This window comes from Acanthamoeba castellanii, assembly GCF_000313135.1.
Source record: "Acanthamoeba castellanii str. Neff unplaced genomic scaffold scf7180000084745, whole genome shotgun sequence".
In the NCBI taxonomy this organism is placed as follows: domain Eukaryota; phylum Discosea; order Longamoebia; family Acanthamoebidae; genus Acanthamoeba; species Acanthamoeba castellanii.
Genome location: NW_004457592.1, coordinates 407,949 through 427,041, shown reverse-complemented (window position 1 = coordinate 427,041; position 19,093 = coordinate 407,949). Strand labels below are relative to the sequence as shown.

Below are 19,093 nucleotides of genomic sequence, written 5' to 3'. Positions count from 1 at the left end.
GAACAAAATGTTAAATAATGCAATTTTCGAACGTTTGGTCCATCGCCCTCGCCCACTCGCTCAGCGTCGTCGCCCTCCCCTTCGCTTTTGTCTCCTCCTCATCGCCTTCACTTTTTGCTGTCGCTTTCGCTTTTCCCCACCAGCAATTGGTAAGACTATGAACCCGTCGCACCGTGAGCTGGCCACGGCAATGCATGGAGTGTGGCTTTGCGGTCATGTTACAAGGCAACCTTACCCCCACGAAGATTCCTGGTGGTGGCCAGGTTGTGTGTTGTTGCATTTCGATAGAAGAAGTGAAGTTGCCTGAAATTCTGGTTTTGCCTTAACGCTGGGCTTGATCTCAAGTCCTGAACCTCCCCTGCAGCTCTCTCCGTCCTTCTTGTGCTTTCCAAGAAAGAAGGTGTCTCAATATATCTTGGTTGGTATGATCTTTCTTTTCATATATTATTGTTTTTATTATTGCGCCCCGACAACCCCACCTTTGGGCGGTACTTCTACCCTAGTGACACCAATCAATTAATCAATCAATAATGGGCGCCAGCGGATCGCAACCTGTTGTGACCTACGACGAGGCCGTCAAGCGACGTGCGTGCCCCCCTCTTCTCAATCATTGAAATGAACCATTAACATATTTATTTTCATTGATTTAAATTTCAACAAAATCGTGGCCTACCAGTGCCCGAGGAATGGCTGGAGGCCGTGCGCCTCAGCTTTCAGGAGATGTCCAAACACAACAAGGACCTGTCTGGTACTGCCCCCATTTTTTTAAATAAATAAATAAATTGCATTAATAATGAGTTGATTTTACTTCTTCCATAATGCATTTGATATTTCAGAATAATTAATCAATTTAATAAACAAAAAAAAATGCAGGCAAGGTGACGAAGCAGCAGTTCAGGGAGTTCTACGGCGCCAAGGTCATCTCCCACCTCGGCCCCATCTTTGACCGCCTCTTCGAAGTGCTGGGTTGGCCCACTCCCCACGCGTTGTGTGCGGCGTGCGTGTGCGGCGTGTGCGGCGTGTGCGGCGTGTGTGTGCGGTATTGGCTTACACACTCGCTGGCTGGCTTGGGGCCGGAGCAGACCAGGACGGGGACGGGTCGGTCGACTTTGAGGAGTTCATGAGTGGCATGTTCATCTTCGGCCGCGGTTCGCGCGAGGAGAAGCTCAAGTGTACGACACATACGACACACACACACACACACACACACACAACCGCACACACTCACCGCACACGCACAATGCAATACGACACGACACGACACACGCGACACGACACGACACACGCAGTTCTCTTCAAGCTGTACGATATCAACGGGGACGGGCTGCTCAGCCGCGAGGAGTTCGACAAGATGCTCCGCGGCTCCCTCAAGGCCACCCAGGCTGCCATGGTATCCCGCCCCCGCCCGCCCCCGCCCGCCCCCTCCCGCCCCCTCCAGCCCTCTCGCCCCCGTCCGCCCCTCCGTGACAGTGATTTGTGGGGGGGGGCGATGACAGGGTGCGCTGCTGCTGACGGAGACGACGGAGTACAACGACCTGGTGTCGGCCGTGCGGCGCAACCTGAAGGAGAGCGGGCCGCGGATCACGTACATCATCGACTCGATCTTCAACGAGACCGACCTCAACCGCGACGGCTACCTCTCCTACGACGAGTTCAAGCAGTGGGCCACCGGCAAGGGCAAGGACGACCTCCACATCGACCAGTGGATGGACTCCCTCCTGCCCCAACGTACCGCACACACCGCACACGCCATACCGCACACGCCGCGTGAGGGGGCGGGTGGGGGCGGGTGGGGGCGGGCTGGAGGGGGCTGACGGGGGCGGAGGGAGACAGGGATCGAGCAGCTGAAGCTGGCGGACGAGAAGGGGCCGAACCCGAAGGAGGAGGCCACCCTGCTGGCCGAGGACATCCGGCTCGATGCCACGTCGTCCCGCTACGTGCAGGTCCTGCCCGACGGCCGCACCGTCAAGTACACCGGGTTCGGCCGCACACACCGCACACGCGCGCAGCACACGCCTGACCGCACACGCCTGACGCACACACCGCACACGCGCGCACAGATCGGGAGTGGATTTGCATGCGTCGAGCGGGTACCAGACGGGCCTCGTCCACCCTGACGTGATGGTGGACACCGACCTCTCGTCCCTCTTCTACTTCGAGTTCACCCTCACCGATGCCGGCCTCACCGGGTACCCGCCCCCTCTATCCCGCCCCCTCCCGCCCCCTCTCACGCAGCGGGTGCGGTTTCGGGCGTGTGCGGTGTGTGCGGTGCGGTTGCAGAGGGAACGCGATCGGGTTCTACCCGGCCGACGAGACGCTGTCCGGTGCGCCCGGGTGGTACCACAACTCCTACGGCTACCACGCCGACGAGGGCTGTCGCTACTTCCGTACCCGCCCCCTCCCGCCCCCTTGCGTGTCGTTCCCACGTACTGACGCGTGTGCGGTCGGGCGTGTGCGGTCGGGCGTGTGCGGTCGGGCGTGTGCGGTCGGGTGTGTGTGTGCGTGCTGTGTGATGCGAAGAGATGAAGAAGGAGGTGTTCAAGGATGGGTCGCGGTACACTGAGCGCCCGTGGGGCACGGGCGACGTGGTGGGCGCCGGCATCAACAAGGACACCATCTTCTTCACCCGCAACGGCAAGAGACTCGGTGCGTGCACACGCACCGCACGCACCGCGCACGCCTTGAACCGCACACGCACACGGGCTGATGAGTAGTGTGTGTGTGTGTGTGTGTGTCATGTGCCGTGCGTGTCGTGTGCAGAGCCGTCGTACACGCGGGTGCAGGGCGTGTTCTATCCGGTGGTGTGCTTCACCAGCCCGGGCGCTGTCGGCGTCTGCAACTTTGGCGAGAAGCCCTTCAAATACGACCTCGGCGTACGCCACGAGCTCCACAATTCACACACACACACACTGTTTATCACTCACCGCACGACACGACACGACACGACACGACACGACACGACACGACACGACACGATACGACACGACACGACACGATACGACACGACACGACACGACACGCACGACACGCAGGCGCCGCAAGAGTCGAACAGTCTGAGGATTTCGGTGGTGAAGCCCCGAGGAGACAAGCGCGAGTGAGCCCCACCAGGCGCAATTGCGGTACAGAGAAGAAATGAGAACAAAATAATTTTATAATGACAGACCCCTTCGCCCTTCTTTCATAAAAAATGGCAATCAGGCGCGACCGTAGCGGGCAAAGCTGGTGAATACGACGCTGGGCGCGCGATTGTTGTTGGTGCCATGCAGCTCGAACACGACCACCTCGTTGTCGCCCACGCGCAGCAGCGGGGCCGGCACATACAGCGATTGCTGCGGCCCAATCTTCCAATACCTGCGTGTGCGCACACGCGTGTCAGGACACACGACACGACACGACACGACACGACACGACACGTGTGTGTGAGACGTGCCTGCCGAGGTTGAAGCCGTTGATTAGGGCAAAGCCTTTGGTCCACCCGGGGAGCTCAAGGAAGGTGTCGTTGAGCTGCGCGGCCGAAGCGATGTGCAGGTTGCCCCGGAAGAAGGTCGGGCCGGCGAACGGCGCCGCACTCAGCTGACCGAACGGCACACCTGAACACGCGACACGACACACACGGTGAGTGCGCACACGACACGACACGACACGACAGGCGCGCGCGTGTGTGTGCGGTGCGTACGGGTGAGGTCGTCGAAGGGGAGTGCGCGCATGGTCCAGTGGTACAGGAACTGGCTTCCGATCCGCACGCCCTCCGTAATACCCTTCCTGTCCGCCAACCATGGCCCTGTGCGTGCGTGTGCGGTTAAGCGTGTGTCGTGTGTCGTGTGTGTCGTGTGTGTGTCGTGTGTCGTGTGTCGTGTGTCGTGTTGCGTGTTGCGTGTTGCGTGTTGTGTCGTGTGTTGTGTCGAGGTACCAAAGTTGATGCGTCCCATGTTCTCGACGAGGAGGTCGAGCTTGTGGGCGCCGGGGCCGGCCGAGATGCTCAGCTGTAGCGTGGCCGACCGCTGGAGCACGCCCTTGTAGGCCCCGTCGACGAACACGAGCGCGCGGTCGGCCAGGTCCTGCACGAAGAGCTTGTCGCTGAGCGGGCCATCGAAGGTGGCGCTGTAGAGCACGAAGCCGAAGTTCTGGTGGAGCGCTTCCATGGGGAGCGTGGTGGCGCTCTCCACGGTGCGGGCCGTCACGCTCTGCAGCACCGCCGCGTCGAACAGGAACGCGCTTTGCGTCATCGCCAACTATTGCATCGACGCCGCACCACACACAGCACACACAGCACACACACACAGCACACACACACACAGCACACACACACACAGCACACACACACACACACACACACACACACACACACACACACACACGACGGTAAGTTAAAGTTAGGGGAAAGAGCGAAAGAGAAGATAGAAGCGAAGGGGTAGAGGGGGGGGGAGTACCGAGCCATAGGCGAGCTTGGGGGCGGGAGGCGGAATGGGCACGGGGGGCGCCCCGATGAAGCGGCTGATGAGCGCCCGGAACGTCGCGCACTTTTGCGTCGCATCTCCCTGCCACCCCAAGAAAGGCCGTTTAGCTCGTCGTATGCGTGTGCGGTGTGTGCGTGTGCGGTGTGTGCGTGTGCGGTGGTGCGTGTGCGGTGGTGCGTGTGCGGTGGTGCGTGGTGCGTGTACCGATTCATTGACGGGAGCGTCGTAGTCGTAGCTTGTCGTAGTCGGCTGGTACGGATCAGTCTCTGCGCAAGCATCGAATTAAGCACACACACACACACACACACACGACACACACGACACACACGACACACACGACACGCACGACACGCACGACACACACACGTACCGCCGTAGCCCTTGTTGGCGCCGTTGGTGAAGCCGAAGTTGGTGCCGCCGAAGGCCATGTAGAGGTTGACGGAGGCGTTGTTGCTGAGGATGGCCTCCAGGGTCTTCATCGACTGCGTGGGCGTCGTCGTGTGGTGCTCCTCGCCCCAGTGGTCAAACCATCCGTCCCTTTTTTCGTAATTCCAACCATCAGCGCACGACACGCACACGAACGACACGCACAACACGACACACGACACACACACGAACGCACGCACGACACGACACACGACACACGACACGCACACGCACACGGCACACGACATGCATAACACGACACACGGTACCAGAATTCGGTGACGAAGAGCGGGCCGGAGGGCTGGTACTTGCGGAGGACCTTAAGGTTCCCCTCGACGTCGGCCCCGGTCCCGAAGTTGACGGTGCGCAGCAGGCTCGGCAGCGCACCGCCCACAAACATCTGATCGCCCGCCCTGTACACGTCAGCAAACGAAGTTAAGGTGGCGTTCGGATTAGTTAAGGTGGCGCTGGTTAAGGTTAAGGTGGCGGATGACGGGGGAGCACCCGTTGGAGGAGAAGAGGATGGCGTCGATCTGGTGCTGGCGGAACTTGAGCTCCAGGTGGCGCAGGTAGAGGTGGTCGTTGCCGTAGCTCCCGTACTCGTTCTCCACCTGCATCGCGATGATCGGACCACCTGCACCCACCAACAACCATCAGAATGCAAAGCATTCGCCCATGCATGACACGACACGCACACGCACACATGACACATGCGCGTACCGCGAGAGTACTGGTAGGTGGCGAGCATGGGGAGGAAGTGGTCGAGAAAGCTGTCGACACGCTTCAGGTACTTGGGATCGGAGCAGCGCAGCTGCAGGCCCTCCTCGTTCAGGAGCCACGCTGGCAACCCGCCGAACTCGAGCTCTGATCAACGCGGCGTTCGTTCGTTCGTTCGGAGTTAAAAAAACACAGTTCGGAGCTAAAACGTTGGGTTGGGTACGAACCAGCGCAGATGTAGGGCGGCGGGCGGACGATGACGAGAAAGCCCTCCTGCTGGGCGGCCTCGATGAAGCGGACGATGTCCAGCCGACCGCTGAAGTCGTACTGGCCCGGCGTCGGCTCGTGCAGGTTCCACGGCACGTAGGTCGTCACTGGCCGCCGCGTTCCACGAACGACACGACACGAACAGTTGAGTGTGTCGTGTGTGTCGTGTCGTGTGTCGTGTGTGTCGTGTGTGTCGTGTGTGTCGTGTGTGTCGTGTCGTGTGTCGTGTGTCGTGTGTGTCGTGTGTGTCGTGTGTCGTGTTGTTGTACCGGTGTTGAGGCCGCACGAGCGGAGGGTGCGGAGGCGCGCGGGCCACTGCTCGGGGAGGGACCGGAAGTAGTGGATCGAGCCGCTCACAATCCTGAACTCCTGGCCATCCTTCACAAACGCATTCCCTGTGCGCGTGCGCCGGGTGTGTGCGTGCGTGCGTGCGGTGGTCCGTGTGCGCAATGTGCAGTGTGTGCGGTCATGCGTGTGCGCAGGTTGACCAAAAGAGCGAAAGCGAGGAGAGGGGGGGGGGCAAACCTGAAACGACGAAGGAGCGCGCGGCAGGCGCGGGGCCGGGGAAGGGCGGCAACGAGTCGCCAGCCGCGAGAGGAAGCGCCAACCCTGCTTGGGGCGCCCCCCAAAGATGAAGAGAGAAAGTGAATCTCCCAACTCAATAACTCCTTCTAAAAATGAATGGGGTGAGCGAGAAGAAGCGAACCCAACAAGCAGGAGAGCCCAACAAGGACCTGGGTCCATTGGCGCACTGCCATCTTCATCTTTTTGGTTTCACTTTTGCGCGCCAGTGCAGGGACCCAACAATATTATATTTCCAGCCGTCATTGTGGTTCGTCACCACACTTCTTAAGAAACAGCTGTGCGGATTGTTTTAACTTCGCTGAACTGCCACAAGTTCAGGTACCGACTGCAACGCAATCACCTTCAGTTGCACTCTACACCTCTCGTAGCTACCGACTATCATGGCGTCACCATCATCGGCAGCTCCGCCACCGGCTTCATCGTCATCGATGTCGTCGTGGCTCTCATCGTCGTCGTCTTCGTCATTGATGTTCACGCGGGTGGAGACGGTGGTGGTGAGCGCCCGCGTGACCGGCCAGCGCGTGGAGCTCTCCCACCGCGACTTCAGCGGCGGCCAGGCCGGCGGCGGGGTGCTGTCGCCGGAGGTGGTGCGCGACGTGCTGGCCAAGAACGCCCACACGCCCGTGGTCGTGCTCGTGCTCCGCTCGTGCAAGCTGGCGGCGTTGCCGCGCGAGCTGGGCCAGCTCACGTTTCTCCACGAGCTGGACGTGTCCGACAACCTGCTCACCGACCTGCCCATCGAACTCGTCGCCCTCACCAGTTCGTTGCACAACCCCCTCCCCTTGCTTTCTTATTTTTTATTTTTAAAAAAATTGCTTTTACTGGCGCAATAAGTAATAAGCAAAATAGTATCAGCAATAAATTAATAATAAGCAAAATTTAAAAAAATTTGAAGTAAGAAAGAGACAAAAGGATTTAAATTCTTTTTCCTCGTTATTCTATTTGGGCCGTGGCCATGGGCAGACTTGGCCAAGCTGACGCTGTCGGGCAACAAGTTCAAGGAGCTGCCGGTCTTCATTGGCCACCTGCCCGGCCTCCTCCACCTCCAGGTACCGCCCCCACTCCCTCCTTGCATCGACCTTGCCCCGTTCGTCGCCTAACAAGTGGTGCTGACACCGATGACGATGGCGTGGGCGCGGTCGTGGGCGTGACAGGTGCTGGGGATGCCCACCCTCACGACGCCGCACAACCTGCTTCGCCACGGCACCGAAGCCATCTGCGCCTATCTCCGCTCCTCCTTCGTCAGTAAGTCCCTCCTGTCGTCGCGTGTGTCGTATCTCGTGTGAAAGTCGTGTGTGTCATGTCGTGTGTGTCGTGTGTGTCGTGTGTGTCGTGTGTGCGTTGCGGCTGCTTTACGGTACCACGTGGGCTGAGGGCTGACAAGCAATGAACTTTCTCTCTTCTCTCTCTCTTCTCTCTCTCTTGTGGTGCGGCCTCACGCACACACACAGCGCTGGAGGAGAAGCAGGGCGAGCTGGAGCTGCACGTGCGCGAGACCTTCAACGTGGCCAAGCACGCCGACATCTGCTTCGTCGTCGACGGTGAGCCCATCCACGCCCACCGCCTCATCATCGGCCTCCGCATCGCGTCGCCCATCTTCGAGTCCTTCCTCGCCTCGCCCAACAAGTACTACTTATTATAATTATATTAATTTATATTATCATCATTATCATTATATTAATTTTATATTATTAGCCATTTATATATTTGTTTATTTGTTTATTTGTTTTTATGTATTTAATTGGTCGACAGGGAGCACAAGATCGAGGGCGTGGGCGCGGAGACGTTCGTGCGGCTGCTGCGGTTCGCCTACGGCAACGGCCTCTACGACCCCCTCAAGTCGCCCCTCGAGAACCGGGCCTTCCTCGCCATGCTCGACACCCTCCAGATCACCACCTTTGGCCGCAACCACGTACGCAACCCGTGCATACGTGTGTCGTGTGCGGTGTTGTGTGCGTGTGCGGCGTGTGCGCTTACACACAAAGAGCACTCGCTGCGCACAGAGACTGGTGGGGACGGGAATGATCATCAAACGAACGGACGCGATGCTGCGCGACGACTTCATACGACTCTTCCACACGGCCAATCGCATTTCATACACACCCACCACCACCGCCGCCGCCTCGACATGCGATGTCGATGAGCCGCCATCACCAGCGCCTCCGACGCCAACAGACCAGGCGTCGGAGCCAAAACCGCCGCAGCCTGCAGAGGCCCAGCCTGCGTCGGACCTAAAACCTGTGCAGCCGCCGCCCGAGACCCAGCAGGGCACGACCAAACGCCGGGGCAAGCAGAAGCGGGAGACCCGGGCCGAGCGCGAGATGCGCGTGTTCGCCGAGGCCCAGGCCCGGCGCGCCGCAACCGAGCGCCAGCGCGAGCTCGAGGCTCAGGCCGAGCGCGATAAGGCCGAGCGCCAGGCGCGGGTCCGGAGCGAGCAGGCCCAGGCCGACGAGCTGGCCAAGAAGGCGCAGGTGGAGCGCGAGAGGCAGGCGGCCGCGGCAACAGCGGAGACGGCGGCGGCGGCGGCGAGGGCCGCGAGCGGGTTGCTGCCGCCCGGGACGCTGCTCAACGAGGCGTTCCTGCGACGACACGGCTGGTTCGCCGACCTGCGCGTACGATGCGCGTCTGATGTGAGAGGCGGCGGCGGCGGCGAAAGTGAAGAAGACGAAGAAGAAGAGGCACAAGTGGAGAACGAAACGGGGCACGGCGTGTTCGTGTGCCACAAGTTCCTGCTGTGCGTGCGATCGCCGTATTTCCAAGGTATATGCGTGTCGTGTCGTGTCGTGTCGTGTCGTGTCGTGTCGTGTCGTGTCGTGTCGTGTCGTGTCGTGTCGTGTCGTGTCGTGTCGTGTCGTGTCGTGTCGTGTCGTGTCGTGTCGTGTCGTGTCGTGTCGTGTCGTGTCGTGTCGTGTCGTGTCGCTGACTAAAGGTCTTGGCGTGAGTGCAGCCAAGTTCGAGGGCGGCATGTCCGACGCGCTCGATAAGGAGATCGTCATCGATGAGTTCGAACGAGACCCCATCTCTCAGATGCTTCGGTACCACATCATCACACGACACTCACACCAAGACTCAAACTCAACCAACCAACCAACCAACCAACCAACCAACCAACCAACCAACCAACCAACCAACCAACCAACCAACCAACCAACCAACCAACCAACAACACACAACGTAACACGACACGACACGACACACGATATCTTACCTCCTATATTTCGTGTTATTACATATATGTGGCGCAGATTCCTGTACACTGACGAGCTTACGGTCAACTCGGACAACGCACAGGACCTGCTCGAGCTCTCCGGTCATTACCAACTGTACGCCCACATACCCTTCTTATCTTCTGCACTGCATTGTGCGTCGTGTGTGTCGTGTGTGTCGTGTGTGTCGTGTGTGTCGTGTGTGTCGTGTGTGTCGTGTGTGTCGTGTGTGTCGTGTGTGTGTTGAACATGTCCTTTGCATATTCGCAACTGATTGGTATGGTGTGGTATGGGCAGGGAGCGGCTGCGATCGGTGGTGGAGAAGTTCTTCGGCGACAACATCGACCACGACAACGTGCTCTCGCTGCTCCACCTGGCCGACCACTACCAGGCCTACCACCTCAAGGTCTTCTGTACCTCCTACATCTTCAAGCACCAGGACGCCATCACATCCTGCGGTGCGTTCCCCCCCCACCCACACCGCGCGCGCGCCCTCACACACCACACGCACGCACACTCACAAGTGGTGGGCAACAGCTGAGTGGGGCGAGTGGCGCAAGGAACATCCGGAGCTGTACAGCCAGCTCCTCCGGCTTCTGCAGTAAAATAAAATCCAACCAACATTGTTAGTCAGACCGTCACGACGTGCACGCGGGTGGAGATGGTGGTGGTGAGTGCTGCGTGGCAGCTGGCCCACCCCGACTTCAGTGGCGGCATGCTGTCGATGGAGGTGACCTCATGGCCAAGAAGGCCCACCCGTCCGTGGTCATGCTCGTCTGTGCTCGTGCAAGCTGGCACATTCCCTCCTTGCTGAGCAATGATGGGGTTGTGGCACCACTATTGTGTGTGGACCAGGCCTACCACCTCAAGGTCTTTTGCACCTCTTACATCCTCAAGCGCCAGGACGCCATATCTTCCCGGGTGCGCCATCTGCATCACACACGCACCACACACACACACACACACCACGCCAATGCCACACGCACTCACAGCACCATTGGGGGGGGGTAACAGCTGAGTGGGGCCTGTGGCGCAAGGAATCCGGAGCTGTACCGCCAGCTCCTCCACACCCACACACGCACTTCCGACAAAAAACACAACGCAAAGCGTAGAACAAAATTGTGGCATGGCAGCAATAAATAGTGGTGATCGCACACGCTCTCTCTCGCGTGTCGTGTTGGTGTGTGTCGTGTGTGCTTCTCGTGTTGTGCGGCCCGGGTCTCCACACTTTTGTCTTAACTGCGCACCCGGCTTCGGGACGAGGAGAAGACGTCGTCCTCGCCGCCGCTGTTGAACTGGTCGCCGATGACTTCGTAGCCCCGAATGAACGAACTGTGTGGCAGCGCCAAAAGTGAGTTCCGTGCGTGCATGCGTGTGCGGTGGTGCTTTTCGTGTGCGTATGCAGTGTGTGTGCGTGTGCGTGTGCGGTGTGTGTCGTGTGTCGTGTGGTACCGGTTCTTGAGGATGACAAAGACGAGCACCACGAGACCGATCGCGGCGAGGAGCGAGCCCACGGCGATGCCCACCCAGAACACCACGATTCGGATCGTGAGCAGCAGGTACACCTGGTCCTTGAAATCGCTCGCCTCCGAATCTGAACCACCACCACCATCAGCCCACATGTGTGCTGTTTGTGCGGCGTGTGCGGCGTGTGCGTGTGCGGCGTGTGCGTGTGCGGTGTGCGCGTACCGCCGATGGTGGCCTGTTGATTGGCGTAGAAGACGGGGTAGATGACCTCCTTGAGGAAGTCCTTGTTGTACAGATCGAGCGGCGACCCGGCGCTGGCCACGTAGATGTTGATCTGCAGCTGCTTGGCCACGTTCATCGCTGCAATGGAGGGGGCGAGAGGGGGGGCCGCCGGTTATCAGGGAGGGGGCGGCCGGATTGCGAATTACGGGGGCGAAAGGGGGCGGCGGGTTCTTTCGGAGGGGGCGGGAGGGGGTACTGTAGCCGGTGTAGGGCTCGATGTCGAGGACGGTGTCGTCGGCGTCGGAGGGCTGCATGCCGACCAGCTTGTCGCGCCACTCGGCCTCGCAGTCGAGCATGTTGGGCTTGCTGATGAAGATCGGCACATTCTACAGATTGTTGTGGATATATTAATGTATATATGAATGTTAGTATATAAATATATATACATAAATATAAATATGTTAGTAAAAGTATAACTATTTAAAAAAATTGATGTCGGAGCGTACGTTGTAGACGTGGGTCATGTTGGCGAAGCCGGTGATTGTCTGGTAGTACTTGGCCTGCGGCAGGAAAAACCTCCTCGACACGTGGTACCTGGGCGACGCGTGTGCGTGTGCGGTGAGCGCGAGTGCGGCGTGTGTGTGTCGTGTGTGCTTGTGTGTCGTGTGCGGCGAGTACCGGTAGAGGTCGATGCCCTTGAGGGTCACGCCCTCGTCGTAGTGGAGGGGGATCTGGCGCACCAGCTCGTAGCTCCACACCGTCAGCTCCTCGCCCGAGTCTGCCCCAGACGCGTCCCGCCGGTTAACCACCAAGAGCGTCGAAAAGCGAACAGCGAAAAACGAAATAAAGAACGAAAGAAAGAGGCGAGAGGTACCGAGGGAGGGGCGGAACTGCAAGCCCTCGGTACCGTCGACCCGCTCGGCCTCGGCCCACATCGTTCCCGCAGGATAGACGCGCACGCCTGCACCAAGAGAGTGTGAGCGACACGCACACACGCACACATGCGCACGCCGCACGCCGCACGCCGCACGCCACACGCCACACGCCACACGCCACACGGATGCATCATGAGACGAGGAACACACCGCAGTAGTCGATGTAGCGGGCGATGTTGTCGATGTTGCCCTTGCCGGTGTAGTGGAAGCTGGTGAATTCGCCGTTGAGGGCGTCCTTCTCGCTGGTCATGTTGGTGGCGAGCGCCACCGTGGCCGGCATGCCCAGCAGCTTCAGCAGCGGGTCCTCCGCGCCCCACAACCACTCCTGCGGCGTCCTAATTCGCCATAATTTTTGTTTACATCAATTTTTTAAATAAGGATTATTATAATATTATATTATACTTATTATTATATTATATTTATTATTCATAATTATTATTATTGAATTGTTAATTATTAAAAGGGTAATAACGTACTTGGTGGTGATGAGTCCGCCGCCAGCGGCGAAGACCTGCTGCAGCGCGGCGTCCACGAACGTCTCGCCGATGTAGCCCAGGTACTGGGCCACCTGCGTGTGTCGTGTGGTGCGTGTCGTGTGGTTATTTGGTCGTGTGTCGTGGTGGCGGAGGCCGGAGGCCGAAGAACGGAGGACGTAGTGTGGTGGTGGCGTACCTGACCGGCCTGAGCGAGGCTCAGCTGGAACTGCTGCTGCAGGGCGGCCTCGTTGCCGGTGGCCACCAGGTACAGGAAGGTGCCCAAATTCGTCGAATCGAACAGACCGCTCGTGCCTGCACAAAAGCCCCAAATAAATCATAAATAATAATTAACCAGATATAAAATGAAAATAATTATTACAAATATCAAAAAGAATGAAATAGAAATTAAAATAGAAACAGGAACAAAAAAATAATGAAGGAACAAGATACCATTGAGGAGGGTGCGGCTGAAGGCGGGGTCGAAGGTGATGGCGGCGGGGCCGAACTTGTCCTGCGCCCAGACGGCGAACTCGGGGATGCCGGCGAGCGGCGGAATGAGCGAGCTGCCGGCCAGCAGCTTCTGAACGCTCGTCCCGTTGGTGACCGACCCAGTGCCCCTGCACCATTTGTTAGTGCTTGTGCCGTGTGTGCCGTGTGTGTGCCGTGTGTGTGTTGCGTGTCGTGTGTGCCATGTGTGCGGTACCATTGGAGATAGAAGAGGTCGTCGAGGCTGGTGACGTTGAAGGTCTGGAAGACGTAGGTGGCGCCCGTGGTCATCAGGAACTTGGAGCGCCACGCGAGCACCATCTGCAGCTGGGCCGGCTCCAGGCTGAACACCTGCGCCAGCGTCTGCAGAGAGGTCGGGTCTACACAACAACACAACACCACACCAATAAGCCCGTGATTCCTGTGTCGTGTGTAGTGCGTGTCGTGTGTCGTGTGCGGGTCGTGTTGTGCGTGTCGTGTGCGTGTCAAAGAAGAGTACCCTGGAGGTAGGTGGCGGCAAACCAGAGGAACGCCGAGGTGTAGGTCGAGTTGACCAGGTTGGGCAGGGGACTCGCGGGGTTCCAGAGCGCGTCGACCACCTCAGCCGACAGGTTGGAAGCCGGGGCGCCTGCGACAGCCCATGTATTTACACGTACGCGCGGGGAGTGTTGATGAAGTGGTCGTCAGCGTCGAGTCGGTGCGGGCGCGAATGGTACGCACCCTGCGAGAGGACGCCGAGGGTCTGCCAGAGCTGCTGGTCGGGCGCGGTAGCGTTGGCCCACGTGGTGGCGAATATCTGTTGAATGTTGAAATTAATCGAAAATTAAGTTCAATTGTTTTTAAATAAACAAATAAATAATAAAAGCCGTTAAAAATAAATTAATATAAAAATTAATATAAAAATTTATGTACCTGTTGGGCGACCTCTGAGGAGACGTTCTGGGTGTTCTCGATGGCCTGCAGCACTCCAGCGCGCACCACCGGCAGCGCCTTCGACGTCGTGACCTCCGCGATGATCAACCTGGAGTGCATTCATCACACTCAGCCAACACCGCACACGACTCAACACGACCAACGACACGACACGACCCACGACGACACTCCATCGCACACGACACGAGGCTGTGGTGTTGTGTTGTGTTCGTACCCAAAGGGTTGGCCGAGGTTGGTGAAGAGCTGGAGGAGCGTGGGGCCGGTGAGGGCGCGGACGAGGTTCTGCTCGCCGCCCACCTTGGCCAGCACGGCCAGGTAGGCCGAGTTGAGGTTGGTCACGCGCAGGCTCGGGTCGTCGGGCCGCCCGTTGGACAGGCGCTCGTCCAAGATGTAGTAGATGTACTGCGCGTAGTAGACCTTCTCGCCATCATCGACGAAGGTGACGTTGACGCGCTTGACGAATCGGCGGTAGACGAAGGGTCCGACGCGCTCGTAGCGAGGTGCCACCACCTCCTCGTCTTGTCGCTCTTTCGCGCCATTTTCGGATGGCGAAGATGAAGAAGTAGCAGAAGAAGATGAAGATGAAGATGAAGATGATGAAGAAGAGGCATTGCGAAGATCGTCGGCGTTGGTGAGGTTCCATAGGTAGTACTTCATGTACTGGGGCGTCTTGTCGGCTGGAATGCCGTTAAACTCCCATTCGGGGTAGCCCGAATTGGACTTCGAATCGACGACGAGGAAGTCATTGATACGGTATTCGAGGTAGTGATCGAGGTAGACGTTCATCGATACGCCTATGGCGATGAAGATGAGGCCCAGCACGAGGGCCGCCAGAGATGCCACGAACTTCCATTTGAGGCCCGGGGCGCAGTTGGCCCAGGTCGAGCTGACCCGATGCATCGCGAGATTTTCCGAAATCGAAAGCGATTCGGTGAGGGATGTGTTCCCTGATGCAAGCCGGAGTGACCCAAAGGAGCAAGGGCACACAAGCGCTCTTCTATCGTGTCCTGAAGATGAAGGAAATGCAAGTGCACGATAAATAGGGATAATGAAATAGAATTTTCACAATCATATTCCTTCAGCAGCTGGCTATTGGCCAAGATTTGCAGCCCAAGGCTCAGTTGCATTGGTGCTTGTCCATGCGAGACAAACAGGCCATCTCTGCCCATCATCAATCCAGCAGGTGTCATCCATACTGTCAGGTACCTATACACCCGCGCTGCCACCTGACCCAAACAAGTTCATCATTACCCCCAACGTTCTCCTGCTGCAGGGAATCTACGGTGGTGCAGTGGAGTGCGTCAACAGTAGGGTGCTTGCTGTGGCACATGCCTCTCTTGTATCTGGTGGTACCTTGCGTGGTGTGTATGTTCCGTCTGGTTTTGAGATAGGGTGTTTTCCGGGTGGTGATTTCTCTTGTCCACTATTACTAAAATCGGGGGTCCTGGTTTTAGTAATAGAGGAACGTTTTAAACGACGGACCAGTGGCAACAGTAGCAACAGTCACGCGCACTGGCTAACACAACAAGACAAAGCTTAGCACGCACGACATGACTACTAACATCAACATCAACCACGATAGCATTTCTTCATCTTCTGACGAACGCCCTGTCAACGCGGCCGCCCGCGATGCTCTGACTGGGGTAAGTTCGCTATCCATCTCTGACCATCCACGAAATCGATTGTGACCAATCTTTATGTCATCGTCGACCTTCAACATGGTCGACATGTTTCCTTGTTAGCTCAAGCCAATCACTTTCATCTTTCTTGTTAAAGGTTGCTGGGTTTGCCAGGGCGGTGCTGGCTCTCAGCCAGTATGCGCTGGCCGAGGGCTTAGATGAAGAGCTCTCCCAAGCCCTGCTCGATGAGATGTTCTGCCTCAGGGAGCAGGTGGGCCTCCTCGCCAATCTGCCGCCTATCAACAGTACCTCCCCCCATGTCTGGCGTGTGTCAGATGATTGCTGTAACTGAGGGATCTGACGCGCCGTTGGACACAAAAAGAACGAAAGCGTAGGACGCAACAAAGATCGAAAGAGAAGAGCTGCGGTTCGTGTGGCAGGGAGCGAAGCGTGCGATGGCGACGAGTCCGCCTCACCCAAGGGTCTGCGTGGTACACCCCTACCGCCCTCCTCCTGCCGGGCGTCTGTTCTCACTGTAGCTTCCTTCGTGGTCGGGCGCAGGGAGTGCCACACCTGCCACGCCCGTCGGTAGAATCCTCGGTTGGCAAAAGCCTTTGACCGCAGGTCAGCAGATCCACTTTCTTGGTGGTTAAAACAACAAAAAATGAAACGAAGCTAGACCAAGATCTCAAACGATAGAACCCACGTCGGTTCTGACACACACCACAAAGAATGAAATTTACATGTAAATCAAACACGGCGCAAGCAGTTTATTTCTACCACCGACCGATGGGGGTGGGCCGCTTGAAGTAGACGCCGAGGCTAGACGTCGCCAGGCACACGGCAAGGAAGATGAAGATGACATTGTAGTTGCCCTGTTTGATGTCGCGTTCACACACAAATACATTAGTACCGCACAACACACAACCGCACGACACAACACACACACACACGCACCATTTGCTGTTTGATGACTTCGGCGACGTTGGGAATGATGAAGGTGGCGCCGGTGGCGCCCAGCTGAATGTAGCCGAAGTAGAGGCCGAAGTTGACGTGGCCGTAGAAGTCGCCCACGATGATGGGCACCACGGACAAGAACGTGCCGAAGCAGAAGCCCACGCTCACCAGACATATCACAAATACCACCTGCAACCCGCACGCGTGTGCGCACACGCACGTTAGGTGTGTGGGTGTGTGTGCACGTGTGTGTGGTGTGTATGGTGCGGTGGAGTACCTGAGCGGCGGCGGTGGGATCGGAGACGCCGTAGGAAAGGCCGATGAGGATGATGTAGACGACCGCGTCGAACAGCAGCACCAGCGACAGCAGCTTGTTACGCGGGTAGCGGAACTGTGCGTGTCGTGTCGTGTCGTGCGTTAACATCATTAGGAATGTAAGGCACATGACGTGTAACACGACACGCTCGTACCCTGGACCAGAGGAAGTCGGTGGCGAAGCCCGAGACGATGTTGGCCACGGTGTTGGTGATGGAGAAGGCAGTGGTGATGTTCACCGCCCAATCCGCATCCTTGCCGTTGGTGAACGTCGTCCAGATCGATTTGTTGGCTGTAAAGAAATATTGTGTTAGCCACACACACGCACACACACACACACACACACACACACACACGACACGCACGCACGAGACGCGCACGAGCGCACACGCAGACGTACAGGTGATGATGAACACGGCCGAGGAGATGCCGGCAAAGTTGCCGAGGATGAGGAACCAGAAGAAGATGTTTCGCATGGTGTGGAGCGAGTAGAAGAGCGACACGGGCGTGTTGTGGCGGCCGTCGATCAGGTCCTGGTGGATCAGGTCGGCCTTGCTGCTGCTGCTCACCGGCGGCAGGGTGTCCTCGCTGACACCAAACTCCTCCTCTTGAATTGCTGTTGTGTGTCGTTGGTCGTGTCGTCGTGCCGTGTCGTGTCGTGGTGAGGAATGTGTGGAACGAATGTAGTTTTTGTGGGTTCTCTCGGGGGCGTACGCGCGGGGGCCGGCTCGTCGGGCGGGAGCAGGCTGAGGCCGAAGCTGGGGACGAACAGGAAGATGGCGGTCGACACGGCCAGCGAGCGCAGGTAGTACGGCCAACAGCTGTCCGCCGAACAATCGAACACGTTCTTGTAGACTGGCACGGCACATGTCTGTGAGCTGCCGCGTCGTGTCGTGTGTCGTGTGTCGTGTGTCGTGTGTCGTGTGTCGTGTGTCGTGTGTCGTGTGTCGTGTGTCGTGTGTCGTGTGTCGTGTGTCGTGTGTCGTGTGCGTGTCGTGCGTACATTCAACGATTCCATTGGTCAATGCGAGCGACAGACTCATGCAGGCACCGACCATGGCAATGCCCAACCCTGTCATTAGAAAAATAAATATTAATTAGCAAATCATTAAATAATAGAATAAAAATAAAAATAAAAGTAATAGTTGGAATACCGGGGTAGCCAGGGATGGTCTTGAGGCCCGTGGAGAGGGCGGCGAGGAAGCTGGTGCCGCTGCCGAAGCCGACCAGCATGAGGCAGATGAGCATGGCCGCGTAGGACTCCTTGTCGGTGAAGGACATGCCGGCGTAGCCGGCCGACGTGAGCACGGCGCCGATGAGGCCCGTCCACATGGCCCCGAAGCGGTCGTTGACGTAGCCCGCCGGGAAGGTGAAGAAGAGGCCGATGATGCCCAGCGACGAGAGGAGGGTCATCAGGTTGTCGCCCAGCCCGGTGTCGTTCTGGATGTGGCTGGCGATCGTGTTGAACGCGTTCTGTGTCCCAAAAAATGATAAGTGATGTGTGTGCGGTGTGTAGTGTGTGCGGTGTGTGCGGTGTGTGCCGTGTGTGCGGGAGGAGCACCGTGGTGCCGGACTGCAGGCCGATGATCATGGCGCATATGAGAGCCACGGCGCGTCGGGCGATGATGATGTATCGCCGTCGTCGCTGCTCCTCGAAGCCATCTGCGCAACGCAACAAAGAATAAATATGATTAATTAATACAAAAAAATAAAATCAAGTATAACTTCTTGCGTAGTAGTGGAGATGGTGGTACCGCGGGTGACGAGCGGCGTCGTGAAGTCATCTTCGGTGTAGCTGTTGATGGGACCCTTCTCCATTTGATAAAATTTATACAATTATAAATTTTGAATTAAGCAATCGATTTCGATCCTTCTTCAGAATCTGAGGCCCGACTGGCGATCTATCGATTGGCGAACGAAGGAGGGAGCGATGTGATCCGTTGCGGGCGGTGGGTGCCGGAGAACATAAACACGAGAAAAGAAATATTCGCTGCCGAAAGCAAACCGCGACCGTCACGCCGACAA

At 57.7% G+C, this 19,093-nt stretch overlaps 4 protein-coding genes and 1 pseudogene across 4 annotated transcripts; 2 read left to right on the top strand and 3 right to left on the bottom strand.

Moving 5' to 3' along the window:
* Positions 1-530: 530 nt before the first annotated feature.
* ACA1_183480 (EF hand,SPla/RYanodine receptor (SPRY) domain containing protein) lies at positions 531-3,098 on the top strand (the record flags this gene model as incomplete). The annotated part of the gene is made up of 12 exons (XM_004345907.1): positions 531-585; positions 677-748; positions 874-966; positions 1,083-1,172; positions 1,290-1,390; positions 1,497-1,728; positions 1,834-1,978; positions 2,061-2,189; positions 2,281-2,387; positions 2,521-2,646; positions 2,761-2,873; positions 3,033-3,098. 12 exons carry the CDS (start codon positions 531-533, stop codon positions 3,096-3,098), a joined length of 1,329 nt encoding a protein of 442 aa, XP_004345957.1.
* A 96-nt stretch (positions 3,099-3,194) lies between these two features.
* On the bottom strand, positions 3,195-6,497 carry ACA1_183470 (lysosomal betagalactosidase; the record flags this gene model as incomplete). The annotated part of the gene is made up of 13 exons (XM_004345906.1): positions 3,195-3,351; positions 3,476-3,590; positions 3,677-3,781; positions 3,911-4,232; positions 4,431-4,538; positions 4,662-4,723; positions 4,828-4,994; positions 5,153-5,296; positions 5,388-5,517; positions 5,604-5,747; positions 5,828-5,974; positions 6,137-6,245; positions 6,393-6,497. Coding segments are annotated over 13 exons (1,815 nt in total), but the record flags the coding sequence as incomplete, so codon positions are not given.
* Positions 6,498-6,832: 335 nt separating this feature from the next.
* ACA1_183460 (BTB/POZ domain containing protein) lies at positions 6,833-10,263 on the top strand (the record flags this gene model as incomplete). Its single annotated transcript, XM_004345905.1, has 10 exons — positions 6,833-7,211; positions 7,416-7,501; positions 7,607-7,697; positions 7,904-8,078; positions 8,205-8,364; positions 8,456-9,212; positions 9,400-9,487; positions 9,698-9,775; positions 9,956-10,116; positions 10,196-10,263. The coding sequence occupies 10 exons, from the start codon at positions 6,833-6,835 to the stop codon at positions 10,261-10,263; spliced, it is 2,043 nt and encodes a 680-aa protein (XP_004345955.1).
* Positions 10,264-10,542: 279 nt separating this feature from the next.
* ACA1_183450 lies at positions 10,543-15,077 on the bottom strand (annotated as a pseudogene).
* A 1,495-nt stretch (positions 15,078-16,572) lies between these two features.
* ACA1_183440 (transporter, major facilitator subfamily protein) lies at positions 16,573-18,886 on the bottom strand (the record flags this gene model as incomplete). The annotated part of the gene is made up of 10 exons (XM_004345904.1): positions 16,573-16,671; positions 16,754-16,942; positions 17,031-17,144; positions 17,224-17,360; positions 17,469-17,684; positions 17,783-17,923; positions 18,072-18,140; positions 18,223-18,541; positions 18,630-18,730; positions 18,823-18,886. The coding sequence occupies 10 exons, from the start codon at positions 18,884-18,886 to the stop codon at positions 16,573-16,575; spliced, it is 1,449 nt and encodes a 482-aa protein (XP_004345954.1).
* Between the last annotated feature and the right edge of the window lie 207 nt (positions 18,887-19,093).